A 19,347-nucleotide genomic window follows, 5' to 3' on the forward strand; every position below is an offset into this window, starting at 1 on the left:
ACATCACATCGCCTTTGGAACTGCAGTGCTCTTCTGGGTTGTAAGTGAGTTCAGTCATTCACTATATCTGAATTACAACCTCAGAGCTAGCCTCCTTTCCACCAGGTGTGGTGAAGTTGGGTGTTTTATCCCCAAAGATCTCCACTCATTATTTGGAAGTTGATATGACGCCTTGCTTGTGACCTATTCTCCCAATATCAGGCACCAAAAAGCCACTGACATTATGACCTAGGACTTTTGAGAGCAGTAACAGCATAAACCCTATCTCAATTTAAGCTGAATACTAGCAATCTCTGAAGTGTACACACGTGACAAATCCTGTACTCGGTACTCCTAAGAGTGAACACTGGGAAGGGGAGACTTCTTGAAATCAGGCCAGCCAAGAGAGGATACAGAGGTCAGATTTAGGCTGGAAGGACCTGTCCTAGAAGTCTTTTTGATAGTTCATGTTTTCTAAATGCATGGATATTTGAAAATATAAGTGTGGCCATCAATTCTAGAAAACAGGTGAAAGAGTTTTCTTGAAGTATGGCAATTCCGGGTCTGGGGAGCAGGAAGCCAAGTTTCTTTTTTCTTTTTCTTCTTCATTTTTTTTTTTGGAAAGCCAAATTTCTATTCCTGTTTTTTATCTCTTCTAACACTGTATCATCACAGTTAATCAAAGTATAGCTTGAAGTTATTACAATACTGAAGATTGAGACTTTTGATTGTCTGTAAGGAAATTACATTTTGAATAGAAAAATGGGAAGACATACAACAGAAAGGAAAAATTGTATAGAATGCAGGGATCTTAGAAATAACCCTCAGAGAAAATAATTGGTCTACAGATATGCTTTGAAGGATGTCAAAGTTTTTTTTTTAATTGAAAGTTAAGAACTCTCTCATGACAAAGATTACAAAGCAAACATTATTATTGTGCCAACAATTCTGAAAAATTCAGAAGTCTGAATTCACACAGTATCATTGCCAGGGGAAGAGAAATCCCAATTTTAAAGAATTTCACTGCAAGTGTGGGTTTGCTAATTATTTCACTAGCCAATTAAAGAAAACTGGCAATTAGGAAGAGATTATAAATAAAATCAATGTAAGAAATGGTAAAATAAGAAAAGGAAAATGGAATGATTTTTAGATTTATATGACTACTTATAAAGGATACATTTGCTACTCTTTGAAGAACATAAAATGTATTTTTTCTTTTGCTTTTTGTAGACTCTCAGTTTTACAGAATTTGCCACTTTGTTTCCTTTATTATATGTTATCACCTGCCAGTGTTAAATGAAACTTGTCTCTCTTTAATTGTTTATAGCTTTTGTCATTTTAGTCTTATTAATTCTACATTACAGCATCAACTGTTTTTTTTAATACTAAATAAATACCCAGAAATGAGCAGGCAAAAGCAAGCCTGCAGAAATGAACAACTTGGAATTTATTATCTATCTCCTTTCTGATGCAAGTGAATATGTTTTTGTCCTGATTATTTTCCCAAGGGCATCCCTAAAATTTTTCCTATTTAATCTTGACTTTCACAAGTTGTTTTGTACCCACTGTCTAATACTAAATTGGGAAGGTGGGTGGAATATAAGTAGAGGAATCAAACAGAGCTAGGTTCATACTCCAGCTCTGCCACCAAGAGTCACTCTAGATAGATCATTTACTTGTCAGAGGCCCAGCATGCTCATCTGTAAAGGTGGGTGACAATGTCTGGTTGGTACCAGTGCTGTAAAATTGAGTTGATGTTCTCAGTGCCTTGCACAGACTTGGCACCTATTAATGGCAGATCATGGAGGACAAGTGGAAACAGGTTGTTTCCCCAGACACATTTACCGAGTTTCTTCTTTCTAACCAGTCTCTTCTTGGCCTGATCTCTCTTTCCTTTTAAATGAATGCGTCTGTGAAGGAAGGTGCATGTACTTGGTTAGTAAACAAATGGATAAATGAAAATGTTCCAGCTATTACATTACCTGGAGTTCTCAGTGACTCCTTTCTCAAATTCTTTGTCTCTGGCTTTCTGTATCCATCCCTCTGCCCACCTTCTCCATTTGGACAAAGATCAAGCATACATTCTTATACGGGTCACTAGTTCTTAAATTGCTTATGCATATTCCATGTGAGAGCATAAAAATGTCTTTCTTGAGGCCTTAACTGTTTTTAAAAGAGCTATTACTATCCTTAGTGATTCTTTGATTGTGTCAGGGTCTTTGAGCAATGAGATAATAAATGTAAAATACCCGGGAGATCATGATACAGGGTAAAAACTCAGGTGAAATTGAGTTAAGGTCCTTTCTCAATGTCCTCACTTTTACTCTACTATAGCAGTTATTATTCTGTAATAGACTTTTTGGCTTAATCTCCTCTAATAGATTGTGAGTTCTTCTAGGGCAGAGTCTTTGCATTTAAAGAACCCGACACATAGTTCAGGTTATAGTGGGCTTTCACTACAAATTTGTTGACTGAATAGAATAGTTTTCCCATGTTTTAATTAATATTTCTTCACTAATTTTACTAAGAAAACTCTAACAATAATAGAATTTAATTTTATGGTAAATAAAATCACCCTGACTCTTACCATACTTTTAAAAACCTAAGAGTTGGAACACATGGCTGTTGAAATTAAACTGATAAATCTCACTCATATAAGAAGGTGAAAAGAGCCTTTCCAACCCGGCCCAGCAGGATGGCTCCCACAAAGAAGGGTGGCAAGAAGAAGGGCCAGTCCGGCATCAACGAGGTGGTGACCAGAGACTACACTGTCAGCATTCACAAGCACATCCATGGAGTGGGTTTCAAGAAGCGTGCACCTCGGGCACTCAGAGAAATCCGGAAATTTGCCGTGAAGAAGATGGGAACTCCAGACGTGCGCATTGACACAAGGCTCAACAGAGCTGTCTGGGCCAATGGAAAAAGGAACGGTCCCGTACCCCATCCATGTGCGATTGTCCAAAAACGTAATGAAGATGAAGATTCGCCAAACAAGTGCCATACATCAAGTACCTATGTTCCCGTCACCACTTTCAAAAATCTACAGACAGTTAATATGGATGAGAACTAACTGCTGATTGTCTATAAATAAAGTTGTAGAACCGCCAAAAAAATAAAAGTGAAAAGAGACATTCATTCTGAGTCTAAACTGCTTCACATAAACAAAGTAAAGGAGCAGACATCTTGCCATGCCCAGCCTGAAAGAAAGCTCATTTATGTGTAGGCAGGTTCAAAGCCCTAGGACCAAAGATTGCCAGCATTCCTTCCACGGAGGTCACTGCCTGGGAAGGAAGCACGTGCACTCAGATACTGTCGTGATGCCAGGGAGTGAAGACGGGAAAGTCAGCAATTCTCAAGTGAACTAGTTAAGGGAACTTAGGTAGAAAGTTAGGTTCAAGAATCTCTAGGGACCTGAAGCAAGCCGGTTGGAATTAAGCGACCACATCTTCCTGGCAAGGAAGCAGAGCCTCTGCCTTCTCACTCAGGTCAGTGGTCCTCAACAAGTAGATTCCCTGTCTCAGAAATCAAATTTTAACCAAATGCATCAAATTTTGTAACATTATTAGCTGGCAACAGTGCCCACTGCCAAATAAATGAACAAACAGGTTGTTCCTGGGGAGCCCTTCCCTACTTATATAGCCATGGGACAGATGAAAATGTATTTAAATAAAACTTGTTTGAGAATGAATTTTAAAACTATACAAACAAGCTACTTCTGTGATAACTGGCAGATGAACAGTTATAACAATGTTTTCCAGATTTGTTTCTTTGCCTACAATAAATTTTGTTCCATGACAATTCCTGATGAACAAAAACCACTTCCTGACTGTGTGGGAATCACTCTCTGTCATGAAGACAGTGTTTTCTTTTCTTCTGATTTTATTTATTGCAAACATAATATTGTCACAACAGAAAAGGATGCTATCCAGTTTACCTTTGTGGTAAGTCTATATTTGGGTTTTCAAAAGGTCGTAATGTGCGTTTTGGGGGGGTGCCTAAAGCACCAGTTGTTGGAAGATAGGTGATTAACGGTTCCAGCGGAAGAAGGGGTGAACTGAGAAATGTTTCAGAGTAGGGCTGTGAGGAAATAGCTTCCCTCTTTCACTTTGTAAAGAAAAATGCTTTGAAATCTTTGTTTCCTGATGGGCAAGGAAGGTTACCAAATATAAAGCTAAACTTTTAAAATGTTTCTGTCGGGAGGCGGTAACCTGATGCTTGTGACACAAGCTCATGCCAGGGAAGATGGTGTATTCTTCCAACATTTACTGAGCATCTGCTCTGTTCTAAGCATTTTAGCCTCTGCGAACACATAACCTTGTGGTTCTGCAAACAAATACTGACAGTGAACCACAATGTGGGCAATAAAAGAGGTACATACAAAGTGCATGAAATCACAGAGACATTAACACTTAAGTTTGCTCAGAGTAATCAGAAAAGATGTCACTGGATTTTTTGACTCACTGCTTTTTTCCTGTGATATCCTAACAGACTGGCCTGAACTCATATGTGTTCTGTCACCACCAAAACTACCTCCCCACACTCACCCCACTTCACCCTCCCCACACCCAATACATGGACCAGTTCTGTGTGAGGCATTGTGGTGAATTTCTCTCCCTCCCCTTTGTTTTTCCTTGAGCTCACTGGTCCTCACTGTCAGAGTGACTGGATACCTAACTCTTTGGTTAGTTTTTGGGCCTAAAATGAGGGACCACACTGGTCAGTAAGCCTACTTTTAGTGAAGGCCACATGCCAAATACCGTCGATAAGTCTTTCTAGTTCATGTGCGGTCTAGCCCAGACCCTAGCCATTTGAAACCAAACCATTTTATTCATTCATTCAAGAGATATTTTCTGAGCTTTACCAGGGCTGGGCTATATTCCAGGAGCTGAGAATTAAGTAGTAAAACTAACTGAGAAAGTCTTCACCTTCATAGGAAATTGAGGTGGAGAGAGGTGAATTTATTTGCTGAAGGCCAAGTTGAAAGTCACTGGCAGAATCAAGCTTAGCCCTCAGGTTTCTTGACACCTAGAAATCAGGGAGGTAGGTTTTTGCTGTTATAGTTTTGCTACTTACGTGTTGACCTTGAAGGCTGAGTATTCTGAATGTGTGTGAGAGTGTGTGTGTGTGTATGTGTGTGTGTGTGTGTGCATGCACGTGAGAGAGAGAGACTGAACACACAGAAGCACCTGTGGTACCTGCCCAGCATACCATCCTGCCAGCATCTTCACTCCATTTAGCGTGTTGCTTGCCATGACCAAATATATGATATAGTCTATGTCCTCAATAATTTTATTCTCTTCAGGTAAATTTTAGATAGTTTCTGAGCATGGTAAGTTCTCAATAAATATTTATAGAATGACAACATGAAATGTGAAATGCCTGCTGAACAATTTACTCTATTAATGGTGCAGAAACGCAGCAAGATAAACAATTCACAAATGGAGAAAATCCCAGAAGGAGGATGGTATGAGAGAGTCAACCCTCTAATTTGAAAATGTTCTATTTCCACAATAGGCTCCCTTCTAGTTTCTTCACCTAGGGTCAGTTATTGAATTAGTTTGGCATAAATTGCCATCGTTCTCATGCCCATTTGCAAATTTAGCCAGGCTTTCTGGAAGGCTGCCAGTGGTCACTTTACGCAGCAGGCGCTCTCTCACCCCAGTGCCTGAACTATGACACAGCGGGTGACACGATCACTTCAGCTGCTCAGCAATCAGTGTGACTTCCTCTTTGCCATCAGGGCTGATTGGGATAGTGGTCGAAATGACCAGAACACACACAAATGCTCGGCCCAAGTTTGGGTATATTTTCCCCCTCCACCTGCCTCTCAAAGCCTCTTTGTTACTAATAATTAACCTTATTTATAACCTGAGAGATTTCATGTGAGTTGAAGTAAAATATTTCATTCTGTTTGCTAAAATAAGCATGATTTTTGAATTTCTAACATACTCTTTATGGCATTTTTCCTCCCCTTGCCATGGTCCTGGGGCTAAATTATTTCTGTGTTTGTCTTATTTCTCTGGGGCCTGCTTTACTGGTAAGGAGGCAAGCTTCGGCTCTGACATCCGTACTGTGTATTCCAGCCACAGTGAAAATTGTATCTAATTTATTCTCTGAAATGTTGAGAACAATATTGGGGAAGAAGCTAGAAATCAAAAAGTAATAAGGTTTGAGGAACAATTCTGCCACAGCTGTCAGAATGCTTTTAAAAGACAGTCTCTCTTCATCTGAATCAGCCATTTCAATGTTGGGAGAAAGAAAAAGATAAGGGACTTTTCCTGTTCTTTGCTTCCCAGCGACTGAAAGGAACCTCAGGAAAGAGAGAGACTGAGGCACCAGCGCTAAGGGTAAATGTGCCTGGGTCATTTGCAATAAATCTTATCTTGTGTCTGAAAGATTGGTTGTTCTCTTGAAAATCTGGGTCTGGGCCCGCCCCATCCCACATCCTACCAGGGAGCAGCAGATAGACCTCATGCCTGCCTGCCTCCCTGGAAGGATGCTCTTGAAATAATTTGCTGTGATGAACAGCTCCTGGAGTAACATGTTTTGTACATTGTTAGTTCTTTTGATGAGACAGCACCGTGCTAAAGACTCTTTATGAATCCTAAAGTCTGTTTGTGCAAGAGTCAGTAGTAACTTTTAATTTCATATCATTTTATTTGTTTTACAAAGACAGATCTCATTTTATTATGCTTCACTTTATTGTACTTCGCAGATACTGTGTTTTTACAAATTGAAAGTTTTTGGCAACTCTGAGTAGAGCGAGTCTATCGGTGCCATTTTCCCAGCAGTATTTGCTCACTTCATGTCTCTGTGTCACATTTTAGTACTTCTCACGATATTTCAAACTTTTTCATTATTATTATATTTTTAATGGTGATCTGTGATTTTTGCCAAAGTGATTTTTGATGTTTCTATTGTCATTGTGTTACCATTTTTTAGCACTAAAGTATTTCTAAAGTAAGGTATGTACTTTTTTAGACATAATGCTATTGTACAGTCACTCAGTAGACTACAGTGTAGTGTCAACCTAACTTTTATATGCACTGGGAAATCAAAAAATTCATGCCACTTGCTTTATTGTGAGATTCACTTTGTTGCAGTGGTCTGGAACCAAGCCTGCAGTATCTCTGAGGTACGTATGCCTGAATATGTTTATATGTTTTTAGTTATATGTTAACATTGTTTATTTTATATGTTTATATTTATTTATAGTTATTGTTTAATGAATCTATATATTTATTAATGTATTTTTATATTAAAACATAAATACTTCGCAGAATTTGGGTAATTTTATCTTAGATTCTCAAGGGGCAGAGCCAGAAACAAGGATTTGGATACAAATAGTTTCTTTGCAGGAGGAGCCTAGGAAATACTGACAAAGGAGTGAAAAAAGAGATATGGGATGAAGAGGAAGTCGCTCTTAGGGCTCAGTCCCTCAGGTAGCCTCTAAGCCACTTTGTAATGCATGGCTCAGGGTTCCCCGATCCCTAAGTGAGGAGGCTGGCATGTTTATCCACCACCATCTATTCCATCATTGGTTGGGGGCTGCTGCCAGGGGCATTAGCACCAAGGACATTTGGGCCTGGATTTTCTCCAGACAGAACACACTCTTTCTCCAGAGAAAGCCCTTGAGCAAAAAGTGAGAAGTTGGCAGTAAGAAGCTGTGGGTGTCCCCCGGAGCGGGGAGCGCTGGAGAGAGAGGGGCAGGGCGTCAGTGGCATCTGCTGTCGGGCACCGGGTCCACCTCCTGTGTGGAGAGAAGCGCTAACTGAAGAGCACAGGAAATGAAGGATGAGGATCTGGTCAGCAGACTCCGGGGACTGGGCAATTGCTCCTCTTGTCTTCTGTCTTCTCTAGTGATTTTTAAAAGTGTTTGCCAAAAAGAAAGAAAAAAACCTTGGAGCATTGCATGTAAATAAGAGGAACACGAAAGCATTCTCCCCAGCTTCCAGTTCTGCTGCGTTCCTAAACAGTCCAGCCCTAGCTCATGGCAATAATAACTTAACTGTTTTCTATCCTATTAGTTTGCAAAGTGTTCTCACTCTTATTAGCTCATTTGACCTTGTGGCACTGACAGGCCATATGCATCTACATTTTTACAAGAAGCAGCTAAAAGTACATAGTTATTAAATGAATTGCTCAATAGAGCCAGGGATAAAACCTAGGTCCCAATAAATATTTATTAAAGGTCTATATTCCAGAAACTACTCAGTTTGGGGGCCATGAAGATTAATTAGACATGACCCTCATCCTTGAGGAAGGCATGGGCCACTGAGAGAAACAGATATATAAGAATTCAATAATACTACAATGTGGTAGTCGCTAAAACAGATTTTAACAAAATACCGTGAGCATACGGAAGAATGAACAGGTCAGTCTTCCCAGAGGAGCTGGGTGGGTGTTATTGTCAAGGTGGGAGGTGGTAGTATGGGAACAAACAACTCTAAACTTAGGGCCTTAACACAGCAAGGATTTATTTCTTACTCTTTTTTTTTTTTAGTTTTTATTATGTATTTTTTTAATTTTTAAATTTCTGTAGTGCTTTACAATTTTCAGAAGTTTCACACACACATGACTTCATATAATCCCATAATAACCCTTTTTTCTTCTACCACTATATTGCCCCTTTCCCCTTCCCTCTCCCCACTGATAACCACTAGTTTGTTCTCTGTATCTGAGTCTGCTTCTTTTTTGTTTTATTCACTAGTTTGTTGTATTTTTTTAGATTTCACATGTAAGTGATATCATATGGTATTTGCCTTTCTCTGTCTGACTTATTTCACTTAGCATAATGCCCCCCCCAGTCCATCCACATCCTGAAAAAGACAAAATTTCATTCTTTTTATGGCTGAGTAATATTCTGTTGTATGTATATACCACATCTGCTTTATCTGTTCATCTGTTGGTGGACGTTTAGGTTGCTTCCATGTCCTGGCTATTGTAAATAGTGCTTCTGTGAACATAGGGGTGCATGTGTCTTTTTTAATTAATGTTTTAGTTTTTTTTGGATATTTTTCACATTAAAAAAAATCTGCTGTGATCAGGTTAGTCACCTGGGAAACTGTTCTCTATGTGGTGATGTGGTCCAGGATTGTGGGAAGATTCACCATCCTGTAGCTCCATAATCCTGCACAGTGGGTCTCTTCAGTTGGTTTATCAAAGGAAGAGAGAATATAGAGAGTGATCCACAAGCTTTTAGTTGTTTCTACAAAGAAGATGCAAATGAACTTCTTACACTGTGTTGGCCAAGGCAAGTCAGTCTCACGGCCATACCTAGGTTAAAGTGAGTGGGGAAATGCCATCTTATATGTGTCTGGAATGAGAAAGAATCAGAAATATTGCTGAGTAGCGTGTGGTAAAAGGGAGAGATATTTGAAGTGAGCCTAGAGGCATGACTGGGGGAAAGGTATTCTTGGAAGGCGAAAGAATCCATGTAAAGGCAGAGAGATGTGACATGGCCACACATGTTCAGAGACTCAAAGTCCAGGACCTTTGAGGAACCCAGAGTGTGTGTAGGAAAGTGGTAGGAGATAATATTAGTGAGGTTAACAGGAGGCAAATAATTAAAAGCTAAATGATTTTGGAATTTATCATCACAGGACCAACAGAAGTTAATAAGCGTGAGAGATACATAATCAGCTATGGGTTTTTAAAAAGGTATCTTGTGTTAATGGAGAATCACTACATTGTGACACCTCTCAGCCAACCCAAATTTCTACATCTATCTGAAGGAGCTGAACACTCTAGCAGAATAAATATTTGAGTCTGGAAGAGGTAGCATCAGATTCAGAGTTAGACTCTGCCATTTCCACCCTGGCCTGGCCTTATTCCCTAATGATGTTTTGGGTTCATGGGCACTGAAGCACATGACTGTCATGATACTCAAGCAAGGCCCATCTTTCATGTGTGCTCTTGGCAGGTCAGAAATGGAAGTGCCTCTCTGTCCTGTGCCCTTCTTTATGACTTCACTCTGTAACTCTGTAGTCATTTCTTTTCCATTTTATGTGTCAAAGAATAAGGTAGTAGATATTTTTACTGTTGTCAGGCTTGAATTAGGTAAAGCAAACTTTTCATACAAAAGAAGAGTAGCAACAATGAAAGGCAGTCCTAGAAATTAAAGTCTAAATTTTCCATGTGAGTCAAAATGATATGATTTTGGAAACTTTGTCATCATAGGGCTGATTAGGAAATGGAATGATACCAGCTCAATTCTCTATTCTATACCGTGTCCAAGTACCCTGGAGGAAGATGTGTTCTCATGTGCTTAAGCTCATGAGTCAGTGGTTTATTGGGTGCTGACATGATAATGAGAGCGGTAGGCATGTAGTAGGTCCTCTATAAAGAGAATGACTTGAGGGGAGGGGATAGCTCAGGGGCAGAGTGCATGCTTAGCATGCAGTAAGTCCTGGGTTCAATCCCCAGCACCTCTGTTAAAATAAAAGAAAGAGAGAGAGAAGTGACTTGAAACAAATTAATTTCTCATATTGGTCTTTCCTCACTACACTGTAAATTCCTCAAAGGCAGTGACTATTTCTTCTGGATCTTTATATCCTAGTGCATAGCTCAGTGCCTGGTACATTAGTGCCTGGTATCCAATAAATGTTGATTGAATGGAACTGAATTGACCAAATAACCACTCCTAAGTGCTAATTGGTGCTACGTCAGCCTAAAAGAATTAATGCATCTTGCCAACACATGAATAAATTGCTCTACTGTATCTAATCAAGCCAAGGCAAAGCAGAGCATTTGTTTGGTGGGTACCTAAAGTGGTAAGGGAGACAGACAGCTCACAACTTGGCCTAGAGACACAGTCTTAAAAAATAAGGTGCATAATCAGGAAGGGGGAGAAAGTCTGCCCTGATGTTCTTGGACCAGCTAGATACATTACTCTAATTTAGCAGCAAACAACACCCAGCTCAATTTTACAAAGAGCAATATGATAAGATTCTCTTTTATACCTTTTCAATCTCCCAATTTGAAAAGAGAGAAGGACAGTTTAGAAGCAAAGTTTTAAAGGGAGATAGTGTGTTCTCCTGGAGCCTGCTCTGATGGCAGGGAGGGAAATACCAGTGAGAGGCTCCTCAAAAGATTTGGTGGAACCTCGCCTCCCATCCAGAGACTAAACTCCTTATAGCTCTTCTTCATTCCAACTTCATCTTAGAACTAAAAGTTTGTACCCTTTTACAATTTCTCCCTATTAAACTACTCCAGCCCCCGGCAACCACTTTTATACTCTCTGTTTATCTGAGTTTGACTTAAAAAAAAAAATTCCACGTATAAGTGATACCATGCAGTACGTATTTGCCTTTCTCTGCCTGGCTTATTTCACTTTGTATAATGCCCTCTGGATCTATCCATGTTGTCACAAATGGCAGGTTTTTCTTCTTTCTCATGGCTAAAACCCTTGTCTGTGTGTGTGTATGTTTTTCATGTTCTTTATCCATTTATCTATTGCTAGACACTTAGATTGTTTCTATATCTTGGCTATTGTAACTAATGCTACAGTGAACATGGGGTGCAGATATTTCTTCAATATCCTGTTTTCATTTCCTTTGGGTATATACCCTGAAGTGGAATTGCTGGATCATATGGTAGTCCTGTTTTTAATATTTTTGGGGAAACTCCATATTGTTTTCCAATATATATTTGAGTGTATTAAAATAATTATTCTTATGAATACTTAAAAAATTTCAGCATTTCACTTTGACTTTTTCAGTTTTAACCTGTTTTTCTTTGCAAATCCTTTTGAAGTCACTTTCTGTAACATTTCTATAAACATTTTGATATTTTTAGGGTTTAGGTTTTGCTGTGTGAATAATGACCATATTTACCAAATTATCAAAAAATAGTTCTTTTAACTATGTAGAAGGTTTATAACAATTAGTATGGCATGGACTATTTGTAACAATTTTCATAGATTTCAGTATTTTTTCTCTATGTTGAGGTATAACAAGGAAATATCAAAATGCATAAATTATAAGGATATATAGCTTGATGAATTTTAGCATATGTATATGCTTGTGTAACTAGGGCCAGATATAGAACATTTCCAGAACCCAGAAAGCCCTCTCCCTGCACCTCCTTTCCAGTTCATAACCCTTCAGGCCTTACCTGATCTCTGTTATGATAGAACAGTTTTGTCTTTTCATAACCACTTTTAAAAAGAATGTTCAATTTGTATCTGTCCCTACCATTTGCTCCCTCAGCTGTTGGAGGGCAAAGTGAGGGAACTTACGGCTAGTGGAAGAAATATGGAGGCTGCCAGTCCCAAGAGGTGAGGAGACTGAGACAGAAGAGAAGAGACTGAGGCAAGAAGACAGGGTAAAGACTCCAGAACCCTGATGCCTTGGCTTCCCACAATTCTCTTAGACTCTATCAATCTAGCCAATATTAAGTATAGGTATTATAGACAATTTTAATAATATATTTTGATAAAAACATAAATGTGGAAAATTAATAATTTGATAAGTTGATTTTTTAGTGTTTTCTCTCAGTGACCTATTCATTGGCTGCAGACTCAGTGTGAGACACTCTGAGTCCACTGTAGCTTCTCTTTCTTATACCAGCTGAGCTATGATGCTGTTTAAAAGCTGGCTTTGGGACTGGGAAGGAAGGAATGGATGAAACTCATGGGCTTGCAGAACTGCACGTCAGGTCAGTCCTCAGCTGTGCTTCTTCATCCACCCAGAGATAATGATGGCAGATACAGGCTCAGGGCTTTGTGGAGAGAGGAACTCTAGACCCATCAGAGAGTTGGCCTGGCCTCACAGGCCTGCTGCTAAACAACTCTCCCAAAACAGTGAAGTAAAGATGGCCTTGTATAACTCCAGATGAAAAGTCACAGTTTGACATCAGAACGTGGTTGTCAAAATGATCCTGATTATCATCTCTGACCCTGTGTAGAACTAACAAGACCGGATCGTACATTCTTTCTGTATGTGAGGGAAGGGAACCAAGGAGGGGACAAAACAAGGACAACTCAGAATTTTTAGGCTTGAATGACACTACTTATTCAATGTAGTGTCATTTGGTAATTGGGAAAAGTACAGATTCGTGGGGAAAAGAAAGACCTCGGTTTTCATGAGGTTACATTTGATTTTCTTACAAAATGGCCAAATGGATAAGGTAAGGAAGCAGTTGGATTTACAACCATGGATATGAGAAGAGAGATACATTTGGGAACTTTTAGCATATAGATGTTATTTAAAGTCATGGGGAAAGCAGTATTTTTAGAACTGTGAGTCACAATCCATTAGTGTTATCACATCAATTTAGTGGGTTAAGACCAAAGTTTTGAAAAATGAAAGAGAATAAGATATAGTACAGTGGAATAGAAAACATCAGAGAGAATCACATAGACTCATAAAGTATTATTTTGTGAAACTGCTAATTCCAGTGTATGCTTTATATATACTATGTATCTGTATATGTATACATACATACATATACATATACATCTAACATACGTGCCATTAAGGTGGAGAGTAAAGAAGAGAGGAGGGCCCAACCTTAAGTCCTGCGAGACAACAACAGTCTCTGCAACTGAGGAACTGGGAAATACTACTGAGACGGAGTAGCTGGTGTTCGTATAAGGAAAACTGGAAATACAGGTATCATAGAATTCAAGAGAGAATGTTTCAAGTAGTAGAGAACGAGCAACTGTGTTTAGTAATGCTGGGAGGTAGGAGAGATGAAAGAAGAACTCAGTCTATTACATTTGGCTCACTGGAGGTTACTGGTGACCTTGGCGAGAGTCCTCTGGATGGTGCAAAAGAAGCCGTGTTGGTTGGCTTGACGAGAGAATGGGAGATGAGAAAGTGGAGACAGTGCGTACAGAATCCTTTGGGAGGTTTGAGTATGGAGGAGCTGAAATTGAAGGGGGCAGAATGGCACAAGGTGGTTTCATTTTAAATAAAATAATAGGTTAAACAAAATAAGTTTTAGAGATATAGTTGCATCTTTACTTCATTAATTCTGGCTCTGATGTTGGTTTCTTGGTTTAGACCAAAGATGGTAGCATAAATGGACTGGGAATAGCTGCTTGGAGCAGTGCTGAGAACTATGAGGCTGCATTTGACAACACATTGCTGTCCTTGTCTGAGATGTTGTAAGAGAGGTAGATGAAAAAGTGATTTTAAAGAGTGATGACTGTTTAGTGGTTAGATTTTGCTCAATTGCCTTAAAAAAGAACCATCTCATTCATTGAACAAAAATATATTTAATAACTGTGTGTCTAGGAAAGTACTTGTTTTTTTGTAGAAAATAAAAACAGATTATATTGTACTATCAAGGAACTTATAATAAAGGTAGAGAGGCAAGGCATACACACAAAACTAAATAGCAGTATGTAATTTCATGCCTAAGTGACTGGTAGAGAAAGTAAATGCTACAAAATAAGATGATTAAAATGTGCTGTGGGACTTAAGGAAAGGCTCATAGAGCACTGTTTTTTGAATTGTGAATCTCAGCCCATTAAAGCATTATATTAATTTGCCAGTGCTGCCACCCTTGCAAACTTAAACCATACATGACTGAAACAACAGAAATTTATTTTCTCGCAGTTCTGGAAGCTAGACGTTCAAGGTCAAGGTGTCAATAGGTTGTTTCCTCCTGAAGCCTTTCTCCTTGGCTTATAGATGACCATCTGCCTTTGGTGTCTTCACGTGAGCTTCCCTTGTATAGGGGTCTGTGTACTAATCGCCTCTTCTTATAAGAGCAGCAGTCACTTGTTTGGACCCACCCTATGACTTCATCATATCTTAATTATCCCATTAAAAACTCTATCCAAATACAGTCACATTCTGAGGTACTTAGTGTTAGGACTTCAACATATAAATTTTAGGGGACGCAATTCAGCCCATGATATAATATCATCATAAAGTTAATTTAGTGATTTAAGACCAGCATAAAAAAAAAAGAAATAGAATAGAATAAAGTACAAGAGAATAGAAAATATCAGTGTATATCCTATAGAATCAAGTTAAATAATTTCTTTTTATAGGTTATAGTAAAAATTATAGTTTAAAAGCCACTCTCATAGAGGATCCTGGAATACAGCAATATGTGAAAAGATGGAAGAATAGGGGAAGATTATATAGGAACAGAAAAAAAAAAAACCGGCAATAAGAGGATACCAAACACAACATCTTCTTTGGAGAAAAACAGGAGTCACTTGTTTGGATGTGAACTCTCAAGCCAAGATGTAATTAGACCTTAAGATTGGATCAGACTGTAGTCTTGAAGGCCAAGCTAAGAACATGAATTTTCATACTCTTGACAAAGAAGAACTTTAACCAGTAATTAATTTGGTAATTTATGAAGATACTTTAGCAACTGAATTGGAGAAGGGAGAGTCTAGAAGCAAAAAGATCGGAAGCTGTTGGGTCTCATTGGCATAGACTAAGGAGGTCCTTAAACAAGCTGGTGAAGGTGGAAATAGAAAAAGAAAAATGGCTGCAGAATATACATCAGAAAAAAATGTCAGTAGGACTTGTTGACTGAATAAACAGAGGAGACAAAAAGACAGCTAGTGAAGATGGGAGAGGTTCTGGTTTTAAGGAAGTATATAGAATCTTGTCCAATTTAAAAAAAAATAAAGTTAAGTAAAAAATTCAATTCCTCTGTCACACTAGCCACGTTCCAAGTGCTCAAAAGTCATGAAGTGACTAGCAGTTAAAGTATTGGTTGATGAAGCTATGGGACATCCGTCGTCACAAAGAGTTCTGCTGGACAGCACTAAAATGCTTCTTTATGGAGAATTTTCTTTGGAAATGCTAGTGCAGGACCCATGCTTTTCATATTCAGAGGCATTTTCAGTTATAACTTTGATAAAATTACTTTGTGGTCGCTGGAAAATCCCAACTGTTCTCAAATCATTCACTCATCGACCTATTAAATTACTACCATTAGTTTCCATTGCTTGGGCTTAAGCCCTATACAAATCTAATTAAATTCCCAGTACTCTAAAAGAGACCTGAAGAAACCATCATAAAGATACTTTAAAAATTATTTAAATGTGTAAAAGGCAAAGAAAGAATATGGCCCTTTTAAGAGTTAGAACCAACTTTTAAGCATCTGTCAGAAGTAGAGTTAATAAAATATGAAATGTAGTTAAGAAAACTATTTCCAAGATAATTAGCTGATCTATAGAAATGAAGTGGATCCCAAAGATGTCAATATCTTGGACAGAAAGCAAGTTCCCCCAAGGCCTGATGTTCAAGAGCCAATTTAATATAGAGGAAACTTTACATATGTTCACTAATCTCATATTGTTAGATTATTGTTAGGAGTTACTATTTTTTCCATTTTATAGCAGGAGGAAAGGATGTAGGAGACATTCACTAACTTGCTCAAGGTCATTTAGCTAGTAACTAACAGAGCTGTGCCCTCAGATCTTTGACTAATTCCATGTTGTCACATTCTTTAGCCACCTGTCCATGGGAACACAGGCATCTCAGGTTGCCTGTTGGTTGGGTGATAGGTAGAATCAATTAATTGAATTTTTATTGAGGAACCAGTATGGTCTGAGGGTATCCTCTTTTCACCTGGCTTGAAGGTGAGTGGCACCCAAAGCTATGGTGTATAACCAATACTAGAGAAAAACTGGTAACATTCAAACGTTTTACTCTATTGTCCAAACTTAGTCCTGTCTAATACCAATCCTGGAATCTGACTGAGTTTATTTTTGTCACCTACTGAGATATAGTTGATCAGTAGGATTTTCTTCATTGTTACTGGCTGACCAAATATCCCTAAACTTAATCCACCAAACACACCCCAAAATACAGGAAAAAATCACATTTTAGAGGAACTTGGACTCTCTGAGCATATCAAAATATCACACTGTACAGTGTCACAGGGGATGTGAGTAAAGCTGGGAACTGATGAAGTTTACCTGCATAGGCTAAATTTTGAAAATTCTCAGATTTTCAGGCTACATGATTTAGAATTCTTAATGAGCTAGATTCCTGCTAGAAAAATATTTGGTTTTATTTTATACACTTCAGCTCATTTGTAGATGATGTCATCCCATATGAGATTTCTCTAATTATTAATACACATGGTTCTCCCCATTTGTGGGCACTAATGGTGTGGCAGTAAAAATCATGCCAAAATTTCACTGAGGCCATGAGTAACTTGCTTTTGAAGATGTATTATAATGACAATATGTTAGGAATTAATTTTTCTTGTAGGTTTCAACAATAAGAAGCCTAAATTTTATTCCTGGGAGGTTGGACTGAGGACATTATGTAACTGGAGAAATGCTGCCTGCCTCTGAAAGAAACTAGATGAGGCAAGGAGAAAATAACTTAAAAAATTTTCTCCCACAATTCCATATCTCTAGTATCTATACTCAGGGGTTATCCAAAGCCAAAATCCTTTAAGAATTGGGAAGACATTGAATTCAATATATAGTAAGACTCAGAATTAGGGTGCATAGTGAGTATTCATTGTAGACCCCATAATAGAGAACAATGTGCAATAGTATTTTCTCAGTACAGGATATTATAATCTCATCAAGATATTTTAGAAATGTCAACCCTTCCTAAATTCTGACAGATTTTGTCATCACTGGATCTGCTTATCAGATAGATAAATCCCATTAAGGGGATTCTATGCCAATGATACAGCCATTCTTGTCATGTCGAATGCAACTAGTTTCGTCTTCTCACACCCAGGCATCTGTATCTGAGAAGCTGCCTATTTTTTGGTTGCAAATACAGAAAAAATGTTTTTTTTTTTTGCGGAGTTTGAACAGTTCCTCCCAGGTACCCAGTCTCAGGAGATGCTGAGATTTGCCCAGTTTTAATATTGACATCCATCTTTACTTTTCTTTCTTAAGTTAGGCATCGTTTTGTTCTCTTTTCCGTTACAGGATCATCATCAGCCCTGCGTACTGACACAGGAGTCTATAATGTAGCTTCCTCCTGGTTGAGTATCTCTGTCTCTTGTAAATATCTCTATGCTCCCTTCATTGACACCTGTTACCCTCACATTTAGTAATATCATATTTGCCTACAGCTTTTTCTTGATTCTCTTTTTTCTTTTCTTGCCCTCTTTAAGTGATATCATTTACTTAATCTCTCTACTTCTGTACAGTTGACTTCCATTTATGTCAAAGAGTGTTCTGCCTATGTTTTTCTCTAGGGCTTTTATAGTATCTGGTCTTCCATTTACGTCTTTAATCCATTTTGAGTTTATTTTTGTGTATGGTGTTAGAGAACATTCTAATTTCATTCTTTTACATGTAGTTGTACAGTTTTCCCAGCACCACTTGTTGAAGAGACAATCTTTTCTCCGTTGTATAGAGTTTCCTCCTTTGTGATAGATTAATTGACCATAAATGTATGAGTTTATTTCTATTCTACTACATTAATCCATATGTCTGATTCTGTGCCACTACTCTTGATTACTGCAGCTTTGTGGAATAGTCTGAAATCAGGGAGCCTGATTCTTCCATCTCTGTTCTTCTTTCTCAAGATTGCTTTGGCTGTTTGAAGTCTTTTGTGTTTCCATACAAATTAAAAATTTTTTTATTCCAGTTCTGTGAAAAATGCTGTTGGTAATTTGATAGGGTTGCATTGAATCTGTAGATTGCCTTGGGTAATATGGTCATTTTAACAATATTGATTCTTCCAGTCCAACCCAAGAACATGGTATATCTTTCCATTTGTTTGTGTCATCTCCAGTTTCTTTCATCAGCATATTATATTTCAAAGTACAGGTCTTTTGCCTCATTAGGTAGGTTTATTTCTAGATATTTCATTCTTTTTGATATGATGATAAATTGGATTGTTTCCTTAATTTCTCTTTCAGATATTTTGTTGTTAGTGCATAGAAATGCAACAGATTTCTGTGTATTAATTACGTATCCTGCAACTTGACCAAATTCACTGATGAGCTCTAGTCATTTTCTGGTAGCTTCTTTAGGATTTTCTGTGTATAGTATCATGTAATCTGCAAACAGTGACAGTTCTACTTCTTTTCCAACTTGGATTCCTTTCAGTTCTTTTTCTTCACTAATTGCTGTGGCTAGGACTTCTAAAACTGTCTTGAATAAAAGTGGCAAGAGTGGGTATCCTTGTGTTGTTCCTGATCTTAGAGGAGATGCTTTCAGGTTTTCATCATTAAGTACGATGTTATTTGTGGGTTTGTCATATATGGCCTTTATTATGTTGAAGGGTGTTCCCTCTATGCCCACTTTCTGGGGAGTTTTACTCATAAATGGATGTTGAATTTTATCAAAAGCTTTTTCTGCATTTATTGAGATGATCATATTTTTATTCTTCAATTTGTTAATGTGATGTATCACACTGATTTATTTGCAGATATTGAAAAATCCTTGCATCCCTGGGGTAAATCCCA

At 38.2% G+C, this 19,347-nt stretch overlaps 1 protein-coding gene across 1 annotated transcript; it reads left to right on the forward strand.

Annotated features, from left to right (window-relative positions):
- The first annotated feature begins 2,674 nt into the window (after positions 1 to 2,674).
- Positions 2,675 to 3,049, forward strand: LOC102536858 (large ribosomal subunit protein eL31-like). The gene has a single exon (XM_072966331.1). The coding sequence runs from the start codon at positions 2,675 to 2,677 to the stop codon at positions 3,047 to 3,049; it is 375 nt and encodes a 124-aa protein (XP_072822432.1).
- Positions 3,050 to 19,347: the final 16,298 nt, after the last annotated feature.

Source organism: Vicugna pacos, chromosome 8 (genome assembly GCF_048564905.1).
Source record: "Vicugna pacos chromosome 8, VicPac4, whole genome shotgun sequence".
NCBI classification, from domain to species: domain Eukaryota; kingdom Metazoa; phylum Chordata; class Mammalia; order Artiodactyla; family Camelidae; genus Vicugna; species Vicugna pacos.